The sequence below is a fragment of the Canis lupus genome, chromosome 15 (assembly GCF_011100685.1).
Source record: "Canis lupus familiaris isolate Mischka breed German Shepherd chromosome 15, alternate assembly UU_Cfam_GSD_1.0, whole genome shotgun sequence".
Taxonomy (NCBI): Eukaryota; Metazoa; Chordata; class Mammalia; order Carnivora; family Canidae; genus Canis; species Canis lupus.
In genome coordinates, this window is record NC_049236.1 from 2,778,131 (window position 1) to 2,800,821 (window position 22,691).

General features: G+C 41.0%; 3 protein-coding genes across 5 annotated transcripts in view; all 3 read right to left on the bottom strand.

The window, feature by feature from the left end:
- The window catches only part of ZMPSTE24 (zinc metallopeptidase STE24), a 38,644-nt gene extending 38,253 nt beyond the window's left edge, over positions 1-391 (bottom strand). The window contains exon 1 of one of the 2 annotated variants that reach the window (XM_038557759.1): positions 167-388. In XM_038557759.1, coding sequence (XP_038413687.1) covers positions 167-283 — 117 coding nt within the window. In that variant the 5' untranslated portion in view covers positions 284-388. Of the gene's footprint in view, positions 1-166 lie in introns of both variants that reach the window. The other variant, XM_038557760.1, reaches the window with a different exon arrangement.
- A 6,289-nt stretch (positions 392-6,680) lies between these two features.
- Positions 6,681-9,475, bottom strand: TMCO2 (transmembrane and coiled-coil domains 2). Its single transcript, XM_038557553.1, has 2 exons — positions 9,119-9,475; positions 6,681-7,083 (listed from the first exon to the last, which is right to left on the bottom strand). The coding sequence occupies exons 1-2, from the start codon at positions 9,362-9,364 to the stop codon at positions 6,769-6,771; spliced, it is 561 nt and encodes a 186-aa protein (XP_038413481.1). The 5' UTR covers positions 9,365-9,475; the 3' UTR covers positions 6,681-6,768.
- Positions 9,476-15,440: 5,965 nt separating this feature from the next.
- The window catches only part of RLF (RLF zinc finger), a 91,997-nt gene continuing 84,746 nt past the window's right edge, over positions 15,441-22,691 (bottom strand). For both annotated transcript variants that reach the window (XM_038557761.1, XM_038557762.1), the window contains one exon: positions 15,441-20,325. In XM_038557761.1, coding sequence (XP_038413689.1) covers positions 15,679-20,325 — 4,647 coding nt within the window. In that variant the 3' untranslated portion in view covers positions 15,441-15,678. The remainder of the gene's footprint in view (positions 20,326-22,691) is intronic.

Below are 22,691 nucleotides of genomic sequence, written 5' to 3' on the forward strand. Positions count from 1 at the left end.
CAAGCGGCCGGGGTCCCAGGCTCGCGGCGCCGAGGAGCTCCCAGCTGCCCCACACGCCCTCCGGGACGCGGCCGGGTCACGAGGCCTCGCGGGGGGAGCCCCCGGGGGCGCGGCGGGACCGGGGCTGACCAGGTGTCGGGCCCAGGTGGGCTCCGCCTAGGCTCACCTGCCGCTGGGCCAGGAAGGTCTCCCAAAGGTACACGGTCCAGGAGAAGAGCAGCACGGCCCCGAAGATACGCTTCTCCGCCGGCATCTCCCACACCGCGTCCAGCGACGCCCACATCCCCGCGGCCGCCCGGTTCCGCCGGCTCCCGCGGCGCGCAGCCGTGCCTCCGCGACACGCGTCGCCTCACGCCGTGCCCGCAGTGCCACCGCGATATCCGTCCCTTCCGAGCGCCCCCACACCGGCCCCCGCCTCCATCCCACCCCCTCCGCGCAGCCCGCAGTGTTACACCAACAGTCTTCCCCATGGCGACGCCCCCGGGGCCGCCTCCTTGCTGCCGGAAAAGGACAATCGCGCCTTCCCCACTTCCGGCCCGAGGCGCGCGGGCCGCTTCCGCCGAGTTCCGGCTTCCGGCGGCGCCCGCTCGGCTCTCGCTGGGCTGCGCGGCGCCCGCGGTCCTTCCGCTTCCCGCTGGGCGCGCCGGGCTCCCGCCGAGGGTTCTAGCCTCGGTCCCGGCTGCCGCAGCGCGGCGGAGCCCCGAGGGCTTCCTCCCTCCGTCGGGGTGCGACGGGGGCCCAGGCTGCGCCGCCGCCGCTGCCCGCGGGGTGAGGGGCTCGGCTCCTGGGAACTGCCCGGGGCCCCGAGGGCGGGCCCGGGGAGAGGGCGCGGCGCGTGCCCGTGCGGGTGCTCTGAGCGCAGGCCTGCCGGAGTCTCCTGCGGCTCTGCCCTGCCCCCAGAGCCTGGGGTCGAGCCCAGCTCGGGCTCTCCGCCCTGCGGGGAGCCTGCTTCTCCCCCTGCCTGTGCACTCTGCCAAATAAATCCATAAAATCTTAAAAAAAAAAAAAAAAGGCTTTGCCTCTTCCACCCCGTGTGAAGGCAGATGGGAGATTTTTGCCCCAGAGTCTGCTCTAGAGCAAAGCAAGGAAAGCATAGATTAAGAACACCTGGCTCAGCGGTTGAGCGTCTGCCTTCCGCCCAGGGTGTGACCCCGGGGTCACAGGATCGAGCCCCACGTCGGGCTCCCTGCTTGGAGCCTGCTTCTCCCTCTGCCTCTGTGTGTGCGTGTGTCTCATGAATAAATAAGAAAAATCTTTATAAATAAATAAATACATTGATACATATATACATACAAACACCTGGGCAGCCCAGGTGGCTCAGCGGTTGAGCATCTGCCTTAGGCCCAGGGCATGATCCTGGAGACCCAGGATCGAGTCCCCCACTGGGCTCCCCGCAGGGAGCCTGCTTCTCTCTCTGCCTGTGTCTCTGCCTCTGTGTCTCTCATGAATAATTAAATAAAATCTTTAAAAAAAGTAAAAACACCTGAGCTGAAAGGGCCTTCCTTTCTCCAAGGACAAACTCCTGTCAAAGCTCAGTGCCCTGTATATCTTGGAATGGAGAAGTGAAATGGAGTCACCTTGGAATGGCTGTTAAGGCGTTCATTTGACTTGAAAAGGGAAATTTCTTTTCTCACCACAGAAAAGTCTAATTTGGTTAATTGGTTTGTCGAGAGACTGGCTTTGCTAATTTGCATAATTATTATTTACAATAAATTGAGCTAAATATGCAGCTGCAACTAAAATATATTTAAATTACAGTAATATTGTAATGCTAAAGATGTGTTGAAATTAATGTCTCCAAGTCCCCAACTCTTCCTAAATGCCTCTAAGAGAAAGTAATCAGTATAATTTTAAAAATCACTTGAGAAAGTGAAGGACTCAAATGACAGGATAACAAATTCTTTTGCTAGACAGATTGTTTCAGTTTTGTTTTTTGTTTTTTTTGCCTTCAGTAGAATTAGTAATAGACCTAATTGAAATGTCAGCTGAGGAAGGAGCACTATTTGACTTTTGGCATATCACTCAGAAGGAAACCAAAAAATTGATTGACATTTCTAAACAAAATTACCAGCATACCCATCTATCTATGTGAGTAGTATTTCTTGGCACTGCATCTATGAAAAGAGAAAATTGAAACTGAACCCTGTTAATGTAGCAGCAAGAAATAGTCATTTAGATACATGCATTAATTAGTGGGGAAACCCCATCCATCTCACTGAGAGATGCATTTCCAGTAGAATTTTACCTTTTATATTTATGTATCATCAAAATTTATAATCGTGTCATTTTAAAGAGTGGCTGTATATTAAAGATAATTGTAATGATTACTCAACTTGGAAGAATTCTAATACATAGAGCTATGCAATTACAGGGGAAAAAATTTAATTCCCTTAACCTATATTTTATCTCGAGTAAGTGATCAACAAAAGGTTTTTGAAACATAAAAATTATTACCTTTGGATACCATTTTATGGGGGAGTAGAACACAAATATAATTTAGGGATGATAAAATATTCAATTCACCGAATATTGTTCACCGAAATTCATTCGGTGAATGTTAAAGAGCTCATTTGTGTAATTTTATTTTATTTTTTTTCACTTGTGTAATTTTAAATGGATGATGATGGTCAGTCATTGTTATGTAGAATCTGTTCGATATGTTATAAAAAGTGATTTAATAGTTTTATCTTACATTGTCCTTATTTACAGCTTGTCAGAGTTTACATTGATTGCAACTATTTAAATTTATGATGAAAACTTTTTATTTTTACAGAAAGAGCGCCCATACATACAAGAGTGTGCAGGAGTTGGACAGGGGGGCAGAGAAGAGGGAGAGGGAGAGAGAGAATCCCAAGCAGGTTCACACCCAGCAGGGCACTATCTCACAACCCTGAGGTCCTGACCTGAGCTGAAATGGAGAGTTGGAGGCTTAACAGACTCAGCTACTCTCAGATACCCCTATGATGAAGACTTTTAGGTATCAACTTTAAAATATGAGGAGATAAACACTTTTTCAAAATGCTTTCTCCCTTGGGCTGGGCTGTCATTGCCATACCCTCTTTGTTTTTTTTTTGTTTTTTTTTGTTTTTTTTGTTTTTGTCTTCATCTGTCTGGATTCATTCAGCTCCATCCTGCTGCAGTTTGTCCAAAAGCCTCAGAGAAACTCCTGCCAACCAAACTTTGTGGCTAAGAGCACAGATTTAGATTAAGCTGGTTGAGTGCCAGTCAAGGTTGCACCACATATTAGCAAGTTACCTAATCTCTCTGTGCATCAGTTTCTCATCAGCAAACTGAGAATAATAGTACTTACCACCTCCTATGGTGAGGAACAAACTACACAAAAATCGTGTAGTTTTTAGTTACGTATCTGGCTCTAAACAAGTACCCTATGAAGACTAGCTACTAGCTCCCCATACTTGGGAGAACCACATCATAGTGTTGATCTGTCACCATGTGTCTGAAGACATAGGAGAACAGGAAGCTGATAAAGGGTTTCTAAGTGTGAAGACTGGAATTCACTCATTCATTCGGTGAAGATGGAATATCTGCTAAGTGCCAGGCATTGTTCTGGATGCCTGGGATATAGCAGCGAATTAGACAAAACCTCTTTCTCCCCTAAAGCTTACATTCTTAGTAGGCAGAGGTAAAGGGAGGGGAAGATAGATAATAGGAAGATAGGTGCTGTGCAGAAAAAGCAGGGAGAGGGGGGATACAGCATGTTCCTTATATAGTCAAGGAAGGGGCGCCTGGATGGCTCAGTCTGTTGGGCATCCAACTCTTGATTTCAGCTTGGGTTGTGGTCTCAGGGTCGTGTATGGAGCCCTGTATTGGGCTCCAGGCTTAGCGGCGAGTTGGCTTGGGATTCTGTTTCCTTCTGCCTTTCCCTCTGCTCTTGCTCTCTTGCTCTCTCTCTCTCTCTCAAATAAATAAATAAATAAAACCTTTTTAAAAAGTTTAAAATAGTCAAGGAAGACCTCTCAGATTGATGTTTGAGCATAAACTCAAAGAAAGTAAGAGAAGAAGCTACATGGGTATCTGGGGAAAGTGTGAGGCAGTGAATGGCAAATGTAAAGGCCCTAAGGCCAGTCTATGGTTAGCATATTTGAGGAATAAGAAGGTGTGGGATGAAGAGTGTAAGAAGGAAGGAAGACAGATCATGTCATCATACACAGTCCTTTAGTTAATAACTTTTTTACTCAGAGTGAAATAAGAAGTCCTTGGAAATTTTGAGAAGTAACATCTCTGCTAACTGTGGGGAGAATAAATTGAATGGGGACACAGATGGGGGCAGGGAGTCCAGTTAGGATGCCATTTTGAGAATCAAGGTGAGAAATGATGGGGGCTAAGACTAGGGTGGGATCAGCAGAGGCAGAAGCAAAGTCTGGAAAGTTAATTATTTGTTCCCCTTGTACAGAAAGCTAGTGTTTATAAATAGAGGGGCTCATGTGTGTGAAGACCTAAATGAGAGCCTCAAAGGAGGCTATTGTTAGGGTTTTGCCAAAGGAGAGAAATTGTATTTGGAAGATAAGGATTCTCATCTCTAAAGCGGTGGACACTGGGGTAGCGTAGTTCATCTACCCCTTCTAACCTGAATGGTAAAGTAGCTCTCAAGCCCTTTTTCCATTTTGCCTTGAATCTCTGCTTGCTACACATCAGTTTTCTTAACTGATGCCCTGGACATAAGTGCTCTGGTCTCAAGAATGGCTTACTCTCCACACTGGGAATGTGACTGTCGTGTAAATTACACACCCTTCCTGGGGAGCTGAGAGCCAGAAACAAGGTGACTTCCTCAGTTTCTACCACACTGTACATCCTCATAGAAGTAACCAGCTGTTTTATCTTTAACATCTATCTCATTCTATTCTGTCTCCCAGATTACCTTATCTCTGTTACTCCCCTATCTAAAAACCTACAATGAGGGATGCCTGGGTGGCTCAGTGGTTGAGTGTCTGCCTTTGGCTCAGGGTGTGACCCCGGGGTCCTGGGATCGAGTCCCACGTCGGGTTCCCCGCAGGGAGCCTGCTTCTCCCTCTGCCTGTGTCTCTGCCTCTCTGTGTGTCTCTCATGAATAAATAAATAAAATCTTAAAAAAAAAAAAAGTAATCTCTGTACCCAGTGTGGGACTCAAACTCATGACCCCAAAATCAAGAGTCCCATGAGCCAGGTGCTCTGAGACATTGACTATAAAAGATTGCATGGCACTCCTTCAGCAGCATAGTTAACAAACTTCTCACCTACACTATCAGATAATGCACATCATGAATTAAAGCTGATCTGAAGATGAGATTAGTGTGTCTTACCCTGAAGCCAAAATTCTTCATTGTAGCTTAGGAAATAGCCAGTGCTCCAGCCACCCTGAAATTGTCCTTGTTTTCCAGCCAAGCCACCCTCTTTTATTTGGCTCCATACTAATTCCACAGGCATGAATACCTTCCAATTCGTTGTCTGCCTATGTAACCCCTTATGGGACTACTCTGTGTCACTTCCTTGAGAAAGCCTTTCCTGGTCCTGCCTTGTATTCACTGACCTGTTTTTACGCTGAGGACACTACACTACACAGAGGTTGCATTTTAAAGCCAGTACACTGGAAAAAAAGTATGATCAAAATTGCCCTCGTTGATCCCTTAGGAAGATGCCACTAGGGAGATTATTTTTTCTTCCTGTTGAATAACACAGCCAGTTTTTGCTCCAGCATGGCAATAAATCACTGCTTCTTTGCAGAGTTTCATTTGGGTGTCAGATGGTTACGAAGTATTTCAATGACTGTTTAATCACCTTTATTGTGGCAAGAATGCACACACTAGGCTTGTGGGATCTGAGACCCATCCACTGAGGGGATCATCTGCTACCATGTGTCCTCCCCCTTCCCATCAGAGCACACACTCATCAGGTGAAATGACAGGTGGGTACCTCCTTCTCTCCCTGCCCACCTGGGATTCACATAGGAGAATTCAGCTAAGTTCAAGATGATGGGATCCCACTATATTTTATATTACTACTTGTTCTAAAATTACCTGCCCAACAGCCGAACTGGCTGCTCCTAAAGCACTCAGGACAGATTCCCAAGGATTGTCATAATGCTTTAGCCTGGAGTATCAATAAAAGTTGGATAAAATTCAAGTATCCTTGTCCATCTCTGAGTAATTAATGCAGACAAACTCATGGGCTACATATTTACCTTTAGATTGAAGACCAGCACAAGAGCCAGCCCACCTCTACGGGACAGTCCACAGCACTTTCTGGGATGTCTGGGTGGCTCAGTGGCTGAGTGTCTGCCTTTGGCTCAGGGCGTGATCCCGGGGTCCTGGGATCAAGTCCCGCACGGGGCTCCCTGCATGGAGCCTGCTTCTCCCTCTGCCTATGTCTCTGCTTCTCTCTCTGTCTCTCATGAATAAATAAAATCTTTATTAAAAAACCTCAGCACTTTCTTGCTGTTTTCATTACATCTAATCCAACCTGTTCAGCATGGAGCTCAAGGCCATATCACTGACTCACTTTCCCTTCTTTCCCATGGATTCCAGTTGGGCTCTCCTTTTCTATATGGCTGTTTAGGGTCTCCAGCCTACCAAGCGGCATCATTATCTCAGAAACATTTTTGACACTACTACACCCCACATAACCCCACCACATACATAAGTAGAAGCTGGGCCCCACCAAAGAGAGGGCCAGTCCTTACAGGGTCATTTCAATATAGTTCTCTATCTTTATTGTTACAGCATCACACACATGAGGGGAAAACAGTGCTTTTCTGGAAAAGATTGGAGTCCATCACATTTCAGATGTGGAAGTAAACCCTGATGTGGGTAAGGGACTCTGGCAGTCAGAGCAGCTGCAGTAGGGCTCAGAGGAGCACTCCCTCTTTGTGGCAGGTTTGTGGGAAATGATCATCCCCTCCAGGTCCTTCACTTTGTTTTCCACCGTCTGAAGTTTTTTCAAAATTCTCTCTTGCAGACCCAAGGACAGGAAGAGATTATTGTCTTGAATTGGGAGAAGATTCCCATCTGGGCTGACCAGCAAAGCCTGAAAAAAATCTGAGCCCTTCTTGTAAAGTTTGTAGAGTGTGATTATAAACAACAATATTTTCTAAAATAAAACAACAGAAGTTGAACGTTACTAGTTTATTCATGTGACTGCCTCAGATTCAAAACGAAACAAAAGCCTAATAGTAACAATAATCCCTCATTACTATGCCAAAGCTTCTGTTTAACAAAACATCTTCATATCTATTTTGTCTTTTGATCTTCATCACAAAACAGAGTGATACGCAGGTCAGGGATTATTATTTGTGTTTAATTAATAAAGATGATAATAATAGATACCATTTGCTAAAAATTTGCCACATGCAGGGGTCTGTGCTAGGAGGCTGTTTTCCCTATGAAGGACCTATTTGTGTAGAAAAACCTCAGAACTAGGTAGCATTTGAATAACTTCCAGTTTGGATCCTTACATTGTCCAAGGTCATATACTTGGAAATGATAGAGCCAAGACTGAAATCCAGGAATACTGACTTTCATGTAAGTTCCCTCAGGACACAGTGGTCTGAAAAATTAGATTTTCTGGTCATGGGGAAAAAAAATTTTTTTAATGATGTAGGACAGATTCCTGTCAGGATAAAAATTAGAAACCAATCATCTTTCTTCCTTATTATGATCATTGGCACTGTTTATTGAGTATTCATTGTGTGCTGAGCTTTATACACACAATATCTCCTTTACCCTCATGACCACCCTAAGGGAGATGCTGTTGGCAAACCCATCTTACAGATAAGGAAAGTGGGGTTTTGGAGGCTGGTTGCTCTCAGCTCACACAGCAAGTGATGGGACCAAGGTTTGAGCCCCAGCAGTCCAATTCCAGAGCCCAGGCTATTAACCACCTGTTCTACTACCTCTTTCTTGGCTGAGGTGTCTGGAGGTCTGCAAATTTATCTAATTGAGCCGAACATTAACCAAACAAGAGCAGAACCCAGAATTATAGATAATAGTTTGGGTTTTTTTTTCTTATATTCTTCTACTAGCTAATTGAAATGCATGTATGCCCACATATCCCTGTTGGGGATTTAGGTTAGTTGGATTATATTAAATTAAACTTTGGAGAAGATTTGATTTTGGAATTCTAAAAATTGGGTTCGAATCTCAGATTTGCAAGTTTTTACAATCTATGTCAACTTGACTCAGTGATAACCAAGTTACCTTGCCCACAAGATGGACATGATAATCCCTGCCATGACTACCATGCAGGGTTTTGAAAAGTTAAGAGAATGCATGTGACCATGATTCCTTGACAGTAGTGATATATGAAAAAAGTGAAAGCTACAAAATGATCTGGTTATAACTTCTCTCAGCATTTACCAAGTAAACCTTAAGAATGACCTTTTAGAACCCTACCCCCTTAGATTTCCACTGAACCTCAATGCACCTCAGTTTCCTTGTTTGTCATATGAAAATAACCTCTATCCATTTCATGGAACTGTTCGGATTCTAAAAGCATTTTGACTATATTGTAAATAGAACTATTTTTTGGTGATTAAACTATGAAGTTATAATCATTGGTAATTAGATGAAAAACCTTATGTTTCTTACAATCCCAGCCAATTATACTTCTATTCCCCCAAAAGAACCCTTGTATATTTATTGAGCGTGATATTTGTTAAAACAATAATGAGAATATTGTGATGCCTAAATGAATATATATGCGTTGGCATCAGTTACAGAACAATGTCATAGTAGGGACAGAAAGGCCAAACCCAAGATCCCAATTATATTTGCAATGCTTATACTTTTAAAAGGTATCCCTCACTGTGTCTGGCACATAGCAGGAAATCAAAGATGAATATGTGATCAAATAAATTTGGGGTTAGGCTGCCTTCTCAGTTTATGAACTCGTTTGATCTATTTTATTCTAAAACAAGCCAAAGACCACTGTGAGGAAGAGCATTTTATGCTCAAAACCTAATTGGCAAAAGTTTTTAAGGTTAATCTAGTTTCAACTGATGTCACAGACTAGGGTTCATCTTTGCTCATCTGCAGGGTCTTAAAACTGGGTAGCAGGAATACAGGAGAGGACTAACCAAATTTCAATTTAGAATTATTTAAATTCCTCTGTAACAAAAGAGTATAACCTGAATTGACTGAACACTTCGTTTCCACATGGCATACACTCCTATTCCCAACAAAAGCAAAAAGGAAATCCCCAGGATAACTTGCACAGTTGGACCAAGATTATCTAGTAGACCCAAATTTGTTTGCTGAGGTGGACTAGTCTCTCCCAGAAGAGTTGCTTGTAGCCAATTCCATATTGAGCTCAGAGAAAGGTAATCTACGACGTTGTCCCAGACAGATGAAGATGAAGAAAAATATGTTGACATTTTAATAAGACAGCAGCTCCAGGAACTACATGTACAGAGGCTTCAGGAACCTAGATATGCATTAGGAAGAGTGGCCTGGGAGCCCAGGTGTTCTGGAGCCACTGTGAACTGTGCATTGTGATGTCACTGTTCTAAAGGTCAGCTTGCTTCCCACTCACCCAGTGAACTTTCTCACTCAATCAGACACTCGCCTAGATTTTCAGTTCAGTAATATTGCTTTCTTCGATTTTTGGCAAGTTTTAGCTGTAGCACAGCACTGTCCAAATAGAACTTTCTGCAATGATGGGAATATGCTATATCTGCTCTGTCCAATATAGTAGCCAGTCGTCACTTGGAATGTGAATAGTGTGGCCAAGACATTGAATTTTACATTCTATTTAATTGTAATTACATTTAAGTTAGCCAATATGGCTTGGAGAGTGTAGATACAGAACATTTCCAATGATACATGGAAGGGACAGCAATTATTTTTACATGGCAAATGAGAAAACTGAGGTTAAGTGGAGACTTGAGAGGATTTAAAGAAAGCTTTCCTAAAGAGTGAATAGTTTACTTGGTAAATGTGGAAGGAGATTATTACTGGATTATTTTGCAGCATTCGTTTTTTTCACATGTCACTATTATGTAGAAATTGTGATCTTTGGGAAGACTATTTAAACATATTTGAGCCTCATTTTGCTCATCTGTTTACAGATGGGGATTCCACATCCTTTACAAAGTTTATATTAGAAACAGATGGTATAATTTTCTAAACACTTTGTAAACTGTAGCGTATTGTGCAGTAACTTATATGACATGTTATCAAATCAATTATTTGCTGACTGGTACCTATCTACATTCAGCGTGGAGGTATGAAAATATGTACCATCTGTATGCAAAAACCTTATGAGAAGAGTTCACACACATGTATATTCTAAACTGTGAGGTCAATTGTGAAGACAGCAAGAATCCAAAAGAGAGTTTGCACCAATAGGAGGGGAGAGGCACAAAAAGGAAGGGGCGAAAGGGTCAGTTATGACAATTTTTAGAAAAGTACTGCCTGATTGTATTTCAATTTGTTCATTCAGGTTGAAAGAACAGTAATAGGGAGGCTTGTAATAGGAGGAATAATTGTTTCGTTCTTGCAGGAAGGGGAGGTATGGCAGGTAGCTTCAGGTATCAGAGACACATCCAGAAAATGGAGTCTCAAGTGTTGTTGGAAATGTAGTACTGGGATGCCTGGGTGGCTCAGCAGTTGAGCGTCTGCCTTGGGCTCAGGGCATGGTCCCAGGCCCTGGGATCGAGTCCCACATCGGGCTCCCTGCATGGAGCCTACTTCTCCCTCTGCCTGTGTCTCTGCCTCTCTCTCTCTGTCTCTCATGAATAAATAAATAAATCTTAAAAAAAAAAGAAAAAGGAAATGTAGTACTTATGTCAGGGTGAAATGACCTACCGATTTATGAGTGACTGCTATTGATGTTAAATCCACAGTCGGCTAGAGGCTGACAACACTGAGAATTCTTTCTAGCAAGGAATAAAAGTGACTCAGATAAGACTTTGGATTTGGCTATTATAGATTAGACATAGGTCAGAAACCATTAAAGAATGGTAACCAGAAACTTTTTGGAGAAAGATAGGGCTGTGACAACTAAATCATTACTTGAGACTCTCCTTACTACATTAGAGCCCCCTGTTACACGGCACCTTACCCCTTACTTTCAAAGCACTTGACATAATTATAGTTATTTGTGCAATTTATGGTTTAACATTGGCCTTCCCTGTTGTAAACTTTAAATTTTTTTTAAATTTACTTATTCATGAGAGACAGAGAGAGAGGCAGAGACACAGGCAGAGGGAGAAGCAGGCTCCATGTAGGAGCCTGAAGTGGACTCGATCCCCAGGCCCAGGATCACGCCCTGAGCCGAAGGCAGAGGATCAACCACTGAGCCACCCAGGTGTTCCCGTGACTGTTGTAAACTTAAGGAAGACAAGGACCATGCCCCTTTTATTGACTACTGTATCCCTAGGGCTTGGCACATAACAGGCATTAAACAAAATATTAGGTGAATGCAAAGTCCCCGGAAAGAATCCTAAATATCCTTATGGCCTAAACTGTTAATTCATCAAGTGCCTATTACCGTATTTGTGTACTTGTTTGGACAGAATCTTTATAGAGTAGCTGTTAGGAGGGTAGGCTTTTGGGAGTACAATGAATCTGGGTTAAAAGTTTTGGCTCTCCCATTCACTGACCTTGTTCCCTTGAGCAAATCACTAAACCTGAGCCCTAATATCTATCTTCATTTGTGAAGTGGGAGTAATTCCTTACCTTGTAGGCCTGTAATGGGAATTTGATAATTTGTATAAAAGAAGAAGCTAGGGTGCCTGGGTGGCTCAGTGATTGAGCATCTGCCTTTGGCTCAGGTCGTGATCCCAAGGTCCTAGGATTGAGTCACACATTGGGCTCCCTGCAGGGAGCCTGCTTCTCCCTCTGCCTATGTCTCTGCCTCTCTCTGTCTCTCATGAATAAATACAAATCTTAAAAAAAACAAAAACAAAAAACCCCAAGCTACCCATATAGGTAAGTGCAACTATTATTTGTAGTGACATTTATGACAAAATACACAGTATTGTAAATCTCAATAGTGTAAGGTGCCTTAAAAGAATCTAGTCCAAAAAAAAAAAAAACCCCATTTATAGTTTGACTCCCTTCTTAGACACCTGAAAACGCCCAACAACGAAGATTTATCAATATGCAAGGCATCTCAGCCTACCTTTAGATAGTCATCTATCCATCTATCCAGCCAGTCCACCCAGTAATCTTCCACATCGGACCCTATTAGGATGGAACTTCGGACTCATGCAATGCTTACTTTATGCCTTATATGTTCTTCATTGCCTTTCAAACAAAATAAAAAATCTAGAAGCTGGTTACATAGCCCTAAAATACCTGGTTGCTGTTTACCTATCCAGCTTTCTCTCATTTCCTTTTCCCATTTTTACTCTCAGCACCAGCTATACCAGACTCATCAATGTCATGAACACACCACAAAGCCTTTCCACACAATACGATTATACTCTCTGGCTAATTCCTACTGGTTCTTTGGGTTTTAATTCAAACATCCCTTCCTCAAAGCAGCTTTTCCTGGCCTTTTTGGGGGGTCCTGTCACAGCCACAGCTCTCATGTAGCACTTCATTTGTATTGTTTTGTTTATTGTGTATCTTCTTTACTAGACTCTCATCTCCACGATGCAGGAAACTGTGAAGTTCGACACCCAGGAGTTGGCAGATAGTGTTGCTTCGTGAATATTTGGCTGTAGCTTTCCTGTGCCTTCAGGCGCCTGGAATACAGGTGAAACCTGTCAAATACAGGTTGACAGGTTAAGTCTGAGTATCCTGGTTCCTGTTCTCAAAGTGGTTCCGACTTCCAAATGCAGTCTATCACAGAATCTATTCCTGCAGGTGTAGACCAAGGAAGTCAGATTAGAGCGAGTCCCTCTTTCCAGTCTCAGCTCTACATAACAGAAGGCTTTGCCCCTGAGTCAGCAGGATAAAGCGAGAGGCATCACAGTCTATCGTGAGGGTGAGAGGTGGGGAGAAGGGACTGAGAAACCTTTCTTTTATAAATTCCTCTCAGAAAGAGAAACAGACTCACAGAAACAGTATGAGCCAGTTTTCCTCTTTCCTCAAATGAGAAAACGTCAACAGATGTAGAATTAGAATTGGATCTGCATGACCTGGCTTATACTTACACTTCAAACTTTATATCCCATTATTCACTCCCACAAACAATATACTGTTTCATTACAGAACTATGTTTTTTTTGGCACTAATTTAGACACCACTTGCAACTTTTTGATGTACTTTCTTCACATGAAGTTTCCCTCCCTGATATCCTTCCAGTCAGAAGAAATTGGAAACGAGGCTCCACCTATCCCCAGCTTCTAACAGCTAGGGAAAACACTCCATCCTTAAGTCTGTATGTCAAATGAAGGGAAAAGTACCTACTTCCTGAAGTTATGAAAATTCAACAAGATAATTTTATGTAAAGTGCTTTTTTTTTTATGTAAAGTGCTTTTAAGAAAGTGTAGCTATCCTGAATTCTCACAGTACTTTCCACTATGTTCTAGGCCATTGCTTCAGGAATTTTTCTGTGCCTATGGATCATCTAGAGATCTTACTAAAATGTAGATTTTGGGCCAGAAGTTTTGGAGTGGGGCCTGGCCTGACATTCTACATTTCTAACAAGCTCCAAGGTGATGCCCATGCTGCAGGTCCACTGCCACACTATGATTAACAATGTTTAAGCTATCCTAGCCCTCACATGAAGGCTCCACACTGGCAGATGCCTTGACAAATTTATTTTGGGATTTTTATCTCCCTAAGCATCTGAAACTGCCTCTAAATACGTGTACACTTGAATATTTGGTTAATGACTAATTCCATCTTCCAATGACTATGTTCTTGGCAATGCAAGTCAGAAGTAGGCAACCCAGGACAAACAGAGGATAGATTTGGGATTAATAAAAGGTTTCTTCTCCATGATTCCCCACCCTCTCTTTCACACATGTTCATGAACAAGGGGAAACACTGAAACAAGTGAATTCTGGGTAAAAGGATAGAATGAAAGTGGCACTCTCAACTTCTGTCAGTTACAGAGCAGATCTTGAATTTAAAAAGACTCTGAGGGGCACCTGGGTGGCTCACGGAGATAAGCGTCCAACTCTTGGGTTTCAGTTCAGGTTGTGATCTCATGGTCATAGGATAGAACCCTTTGTGGGGCTCTGTGCTCAGTGTGTGGTCTGCTTGTTCCTTTCCCTCTGTTCCTCCACCCACTCTCTCTCAAATAAATAAAATCTTTAAAAGTAAAAATAAAAATAAATAAAAAATAAAAGGACTTTGAAAACAAAGTCATTGCTTCCAGGTTCATACCAGCATTGGGGATAAATCCTAAAGACACATCAAATAAAAACGATAGTACTAAAAGCTACAAAACTCTGACCTTCTATATTGTCATGTAACTTCACATGCTGGGTTTGACATAAAACATGGTCGTTAGTAAGTCCACAAAATGAAACAAGATCTCCAACTGGAATAGAAAGTGATTTAGGATAAATCATTTAGGCTTGTACTTGAAGCAAACTTTCAATAGGTTTCTGAAATTTAGGGTTTGGCTCCCCTACAAATGGACTAACTATATCCTTTCAGAGGGTATAAGTCAGGAGTGGATGAATGGATGTAGTTCAGTCTTAAGACAATTAGCAACTTTTTCTTGTTCTGGGCCAAAAAGTCTCTAGTATAAGGAGTCTTAAGAATGAATCCACCAGGTGTCTCATATCATACTAAAGTGACCTACAAATTGTTACTGACTTAACATTATTACAATGAACTTCATCATGTTATTTTGTTCAAATCCTTCAAAGGGTCTCAGCTGCCTGTGGCTTCAAGTCCAAACTCCTTAGCATTCATGGTTGGGTTCCTGCCACCTATCTCTACAATAATCTCATCCACCTCAGTGCTTCTCTTTCATTGCAGCCTACCAAATTACTTGTAGTTCCCTGGAAACATGACTGCACACAACTATGCCCTTCATGTTCTGCTTGGTATTTTCTCCTTCTACCCAGGCAACTCCTGGACATCCTTTTTTGGGAGCTATCTTGACTCTTGGGACTAATTATTCAATTTTAGATTTTTCTTTGCACAAAAATTTTAAGACAATATATTGTCATTCAGAAAGAAGCTGGATCGAAATGGTTTGGTTAACAAGAAAAACTATTGGGGCAAATACAAGTGCACATTCCAGAAAATATTAAGTGCAGTTTATGTATGGTATGAAAACTCATTATGAGTAAACAAGAAATGGGTGAAAAATTGTAATTTATTGAAACTCAACTCAAAAAATATAAGATGCTGTAGTGTACAATATATTACACAAAGCACCCTCAGGTGCACATTCAAGTCAAGTAAGAACTCCATATCCCTTTCCCTAGCCCTCCCACCCTGGGATCTTTGTATTTGTTCCATATACAATCATGCACACTTAATTTGAAAAAGGAAGCCCCAATATATTTTGATGTATTAATTAGCACCAAACAAGAGTACAGTTCCATTTTTTTAATAAACAAACAAACAAAAAAAACAAACCCAATCAATAAACCAACTGGAGAGCTAATGGACTCAGCCAATACTGCTGACATAGATATTATACATTCATGTAAATACACAGCCTATTCTACCCTAAACAACAGTGTGGCTGGTTCTCAGCCTTTGTTCAAGTTGGCAATTGTCCCCATGTTGCAGTGTTGGAGCCAGTCTGTTTCTAAAACAAAATTGCTATTTAGGAACTTCCTACACAAAGCTCATCGGTCTTTTTTGTTGGAAACAAGTCTAAAATTGGTGTGGAAAACTTAGATCTTTCAAGGACAACCACTGGCCGTAGATAATGAAGCTGTTTTAAGGCAAGCTCTCCACAGTCTGTTAATGCTTTGTCCAATACAACCCTCAGGTTCTCCAAGGAAGGAACTGCTGCTGTCTCAGCTACTATCAAAGGTGGGATTGCAGTCAGGTTCTCATGAATTGCAGAGTCACTGGAAGAATGAGGTATGTCAACTTCAGGGTCATTGTCATTCACCATATTATTTGCCATAACACTCCCTGTTAAGTCATTACTGGGTTGTGAAGAACTACTTAATGTTAAGTGCTCCGAAGGCTCCCAATCATCAAAATCGTCTTCTTTCTCTTCACTTTCCTGAATAAATTTCAGAAATGAAGATTCAAATCCCATAGGTTTGTAAGTCTTCAAATCAAATGACCTAGGCTGTGGATGCTTCCTAAAATTCTCTTTTGGGACATGGGTTGAATTTTTTACAGTGTTTTCTTGCCCTGAACTTTGCTGCCCAGTTTCTGAGTCTTTGATCCTTGGTAAAGGCAGCTGGAAACTTGTGAAGTAAGTCCCACTTTCAGTCCCACTAGGATTAGGTATGGAATTTTCTATTTTACAAGGAGGAGGCTGAACTATATTACATTGTTCCAAAGAAGTGGTTTCCGAACTATGGTTACATTTCAAAGTTCCTCTGTAGAGCAGAGTATCTGCATCAAACGCTGGTTTGCTTTCTGTACATCCTTTCTGACCTCCCTCCCTTTCGCCTGGATGAAGGGAATCAGTGCTCTGGGCAGGGACGCTACTGTCACCTGGGGAATGGCTGTGCTTCGTGCGCTCTGATTCACAGCTATTTTCTTCTTTCTTTATATAGGGGTCTGCTTCAGAAGGGGGCTCTTCCTTAATTTTGGTACCATACTTAACACAGACGACAAGATTTTCCATCTGTTGCTCTAAATAGGCACTACTCATCTGATGGGTGCGTTTATAATGCCTCACTATGCTGCTCTCCAACTTCACCACAGATAAGCATCCTTGAACCATGCAGGGATACTGTGTGTGCTCAGACTGCTCCACACACATATGGAGGGCTTCAGCTCTTGTTTTAAAACTAATCGGAGCCTTCTTTTCTTTGATTAAACTACATTTTTTAGCTTTAGCATTAAATGATCTCCTGGTAGTCTGATGTTCATGCCCCTGAGTAAGCGCTGTAGGACACACCTTTTCACTCCTTAGTAGCCTTTCATTTGCCACTTTCTGGCTTCTAAACAGATCATCGTAATAGTCTTTATGTCGGTAATATACATGTTGAGAATAATTACTGCGATGGGTGAAAATCTGGCCACAGCCATTAAGATCGCAATGAATTTCATAATCTGAATGTATTTCTCCTTCAATATTATGCTGTTCCATCAAGTGGTGCTTCAACTTGCTGAATGTATAAAAAACAGCAGGGCACTGAGGCTGGTTACAGGAAAACCTTGCTGCAGATTCAGCTTCAGAAAGCACTTTAGGCTCTTCAATATGGTCTAGGTTATGAGAGTCACTACAGTGCTTAGCAAGAGCTTTGGAACACAGGAAGCGTTTGTTACATTCCTTATATTTGCAAGCAAATATCTTTTTACATTTGACAAGTTCCCTTTTGGTTCTTGCTTTGTCTTTCTCTAAACATAATTGTTCTTTGTTGTACTGATGTACAGTTCTGTAATGACGAATCAAGCCTTTTAGATTGGTGAATGAGGAGTTGCAAGTTTTATGGATACAATGGAATGGTTTGTGGTATTTATTCAAAATATAGCAGAGATTTCCTTTAGCAACAGTTCTCCTGCTACCTCGTCCCTCTCTTCCTTCTCCTTCTTCTCTATGGCTACCTATTGGTGATGAAATATCAGATGTTTTACTTTCTGTTTCTTCGCAGGATGACTCCAAATCTGTTTCTGAACTGCATTCATCCTTTTTAGAGTGACAGTGTGGCTTCTCAGAGTTACTGCTGGGATCACGGCCAAGTTCTGTAGGGCAATCACCTTTCAATCTGTCTACTGAGCATGGGCCTTCATGATCACATTTTTCATTATCTAACAGTTTGTGAGTTACTCTGTCACTGCCAATCTGATGTTTATTTTTATAATGAATCCTAAGATGTGTTTTTCTTGTAAATGACCTTTGGCAAATATGACACTGGAATGGGGAATACCGATGTTGAAACATGGTTAACTGAAGGACTTTTTCTTTTGAATAATTATGTTTTTTAAGATAATGCATTAACAAAGCCTCTCTGGTCACAAATTCATATTTGCATCCTTGAAGCTCACAGAAAAAAGGCTTAGCTGCCAACTGTGCAAGGTACTGACTTGGCATATTCTCATCTTGATTCTGAAAATTAAGGTCTGATATAGGTGAAACCGATTGAAGAGACTTAGCACCACTGGATGGGTACCCCTGCAACGACCCTGAGAAAGATCCATGTGTCATTGAGTTTTTCAAGCTTAAATGTTTCAAGCGTAACAAAAGTTCCAACATGGTATCCTCTGTACACGGCCTTTTAGAAGCACAAATGGAAGCTTCTGTGGAATAACCTTGATATTCTCGTTTGCATTTAGTATGAATATTGTGATCTAGACCTTCATCGGGGGAGTCACTGTTTGTATCTGAGCTGGGTTTAGGTTCTGCATCAAACTTTTCAGTTGTTTGATTATGTTCATTACCCAAACAGGGAAAGAGATCTTTTGTCTTTATCTTTTTGGGTTTGAAATGGTATGGGTGAACCTTCCGTAAATGCTTTTGCATCCCTCTTGCATTTTTGTATGTGGAACCACAGCCATCAAAACCACAGGTAAACTTAGTCCCATCAAAACAAACTGCCACACTGGAACATTTTTCTTTTAAACTGGAGGGCACAAAGACCTTCTCATGAGATAATAATATATCCTGCATGGTTTCAGAGTGATCCAGTGTATCAATTAACTCTTCATTCAAGGAAGCTGAAGAGCTATGACTTAACTGATCACTAGAATTACTGTCACTGTTTTCTTTCAGATTTTCTGCAGTTTCTATTTGAGAATTAGCTGATCCTGCACAGAAAAGAAGATCCTCAGGTAAATGTGATTTATCAGTTTGGTCAAGTAGATGGGGCTGATTGATACTATCTTGCTTTTCACCTGGTGCAGCCTCCTCAAGTTTCACTGATTTTTTCACATCTCCATTTGAACTTTCAACATTATGCATTGAGAGGTGATCTTGGTATTCAATTTTGGAATAATAGAACTTTTTACAGCCAACAAAGTTGCATGTGTAAGATGCATCCCTAAAGTGTTGTGCTTCATGGTGGTAAAGCTGTCCCAAGTCACTGAAAACAATATTACAGCCATTTAATTCACATTTATAACGCAGATCATCATGTTTTTGTTTATGGTTAAGTAGTTCATTCACTGATCCAAACCTTGCATAGCAATCTATAGATACACACATATAAGGTTGAGGACCACAATGCACTTGTTCATGCTCCCGCAGGTGAAAAGCAGACATGAAATGTCGTCGACAATAAGTACACTTCTCTCTTCTGTTTTTCATATCCAAGTAGTGCTTGGCATTTTCATCATTATTTTGGTGTTCAGCTTTAAGATGCACACTTAAGTATTTAAATTGTTTAAATACACGGGAACAGTCTGTGCCAGGACATGGGTACAGATCTCTGTCTTGCAGGTGGCAATCTTCTAGTTTGCTGAATGTGACATATTCATGAGACTCTCCTTTGGCTTGTTCATCCAAGGACTGGTTTTGCTCCAGGGTTGCAGAGGGGCTCTTGGGACAAATTCCCTTTTGAGAGCCTTTCAACAGTAATTTCTTTCTAGAGCGGTCCCTTCTGCTTGGTGGCATTTTAACATGTTCCATCACATGAGGAACAAATATTTCTTTTCTCTTGAATTTTTTAATACAAACTGGACAGGTGTAAATTCCATCTTCCATATGCATCTTAGAATGATGAAGAATCCTGGCCTCTATACATTCCCGCTTACATAACAAACAGAAAAATTTATACTGAAGCCACCTCTGGTATCTTTCAGAAGAACCAATAGGTTTTTTGTCTCTTTTCTCTTTATGCTGATCTGTTAAATCTCTTCTTCTGTATTGTTTATCTTCTTTACCTTCCTCATAATCACTGAGAAATGATTCTAAAACATCTGTGTCATTAATAGACATTTCATAGCCACTTAGATCATCATCAGAATCGGAGGCTTCTTGTCCTAGCAGTTGGTGACAGTGTCGTTTTAAAGTTTTCCAGTCCCAAAATTCAGGATCAAAAGGCCAATGGGCCTTTAAAGCTAGTAAGAGCTCACATCGGAGAGAATTTGGAACTGGTGCATTTTCTTCATCAAATTTTTGATCTGGCTGCAAATACAGTTCTTCCAACATATTAAATCCATCCAAACTGGGTTCAATTAAGAATTCTGTAAGCTGACAGGCTCGTCTGACCTCTAAATCTTCTGGTAAAAGACAAGCAATTGTTTTACAAACTGATGCCTTCATTTCTTCATCTTCGCTTGATCTGAGTTGAAGAGCTCTGACACATAGTAAAATTGACACCCCAAGACCAGCATCTTGAGCCTATAAGAAAAATAGGGGGGAAAGTCATTATTCTTTTTCATATTAAATATTACATAACTTTCATTGGTAAGATATATACTTCTCAGAACTTTTAGAGTTCTTAAATTTATGTTTACTCTCTCTTCCTGCAACTGACATTTAGATCCTGCTTACATGTTACAACCATGAATAACAATGAACATTTATAGAGTGTCCAACTTTATAAGGCACTACATATTAAAGCAATCTCTAACCCTCAAAGAATTTGCTTATATGCCAAATGTATATAAACAATAAAGGTATATGAATTCAAAGGAATTCAGGATAAATAAGGTCATTGAAGTTGATTCAAAAAAGAATTGTCTTAAGCTGGTTAGAAGGACAGGGCTTAAATAAATGGGTATAAAAGGAAACACCTGTATAAAAGTGAGTCTAGGATTGAATTCAATTGAAGAAACACATGGGTCATGAGAAGCTGGGTGTTTTCAAAATCTTAAGGCTAAAATAAATGATGCTCCATTGCCCCCAAAGCCTTTTTTTAGAGGTGGGAGGGGCAGAAGGAGAGAATCTCAAGCAAGCCTGAACCAAAGCTGGATCTCACAACCCTGAAATCATAACCTGAGCTGAAATCAGGAGTCTGATACTTAACTGACTGAGCCACCCAAGTGCCCTGCCCTATTTTCTCATAAAATAATTAGTACTTTATGGGAAAGTACTTCCCATGGGAAAAACAACAGAGTCTTTAAATCTCTATATAGCAAGAGGTTCTCAGAAACTAGTCAAAAATCAGGAAAAAGATCTGGTCATTATGTGATAAAAGGCTAGTGCATACAAAATGATTTATGTGAGAGACTGAAATGGAATGTGAAAATATGAGCAAAGTAAAGTGGGATTGATTATATGGCAGAGTGGCCTAAAATTCGGTACTTAAGAGCATAAAGGTTTTTAAAAAGTTTTACCTCCGCCCAACATGGGGCTCTATTCATGACTCTGAGACAAGAGTCACATGGTCTACAAACTGAGCCAGCCAGGTCCCCAAGAGCATAGAATTTTGAATCAGATTTTGACTACCTTTGAATACCAGGCTTCACTACAGTGACAAGTTCTTAAATCCTAAGTTGTTGCTGCCTCATCTATAAAATGATAACAGTAGTGGTAATGTTAGATTTTCCTCCTAGTATTGTTATGAAAATGAAGATAATATAAAGTGATTACTATGTTGCTGGCACATCATAAGTATTCAACAGAATACCATGTAAAATAACTGAGGATAAATTCTGTTGTTCACACTGGTAATCAATTTGTTAAGCAATTCTTCTGTGTTGGGCACCATTCTAATTCTAGGAACACAAAGAAACAACTACCATCAATTTACAGAACCCTTACTACATTCTAGGCACTACTCCAAATACTCTTTTCATACATTATCCTCATTTTATAGATGAAGAAACCACAGCTCAGTAGGTTAACTGCCCAAAGTCACCAGCTAATAAGCAGAGGAACAAGGATTTAAACTTAAAGCGATCTTTGTACATAACCCGAGTTCTTAACCACTTTACACAGCCAATAAAAATTCCAAAGCTTATCTGACATGGCTATATCCCATGTGCCCTGGATATAATGTATCTCACCACTTTCATTCCTTCAGCTACCTGGTTTAAAATCAATTTAGTTTTATCTATCAATGTCTTCAAAATTTATTTCCATATTCCATATCCTAATTCTAATATATTCACCATCTTTTAACAAGTAACTTCTTGGTATACTTGTTTAGAATGTATAATGGTATTTTCAGTCTGTTTTTTGAAAAGTGCTTAGTAATTTCATCAGTTTTACCCTTTTAACCAGATTTGACTATTTAAGAAAGAATGGACATTCTCTGCTGTTTATCTCAGTCTTCCAAAATGGAGTTTAAGTAATCATAATTTGTTGAGAACAAATTATTTATGACTTATTTTAAAACTTATCAGATCCTCCAAGTTCTCTGTGCTCTAATTTATAAATGATAATCAATCACATTATGCAATTTGTCAAGATACCCATGGTCTAGTCCTGACTCTGCTGCAAAACAGGTTTATGATCCTTACAAGTCACATAACTTTATGTGACTTCTATGATGATGTACTCTGGCTTAAGCTATTTATATAAAATGGAAGCCCAGAAGATAAAAGGTACTGTTATAAGGCCCTCTCCATTATATACTCATTGTTGCCTTCTTTTTTTTTTAAAGATTTTATTTATTTATTCATTCATTCATTCATTCATTCATTCATTCATTCATAAGAGACACAGAGAGAGAGGCAGAGACACAGGCAGAGGGAGAAGCAGGCTCCATGTAGGGAGCCCAATGTGGAACTTGATCCCGGAACTCCAGGATCACGCCCTGA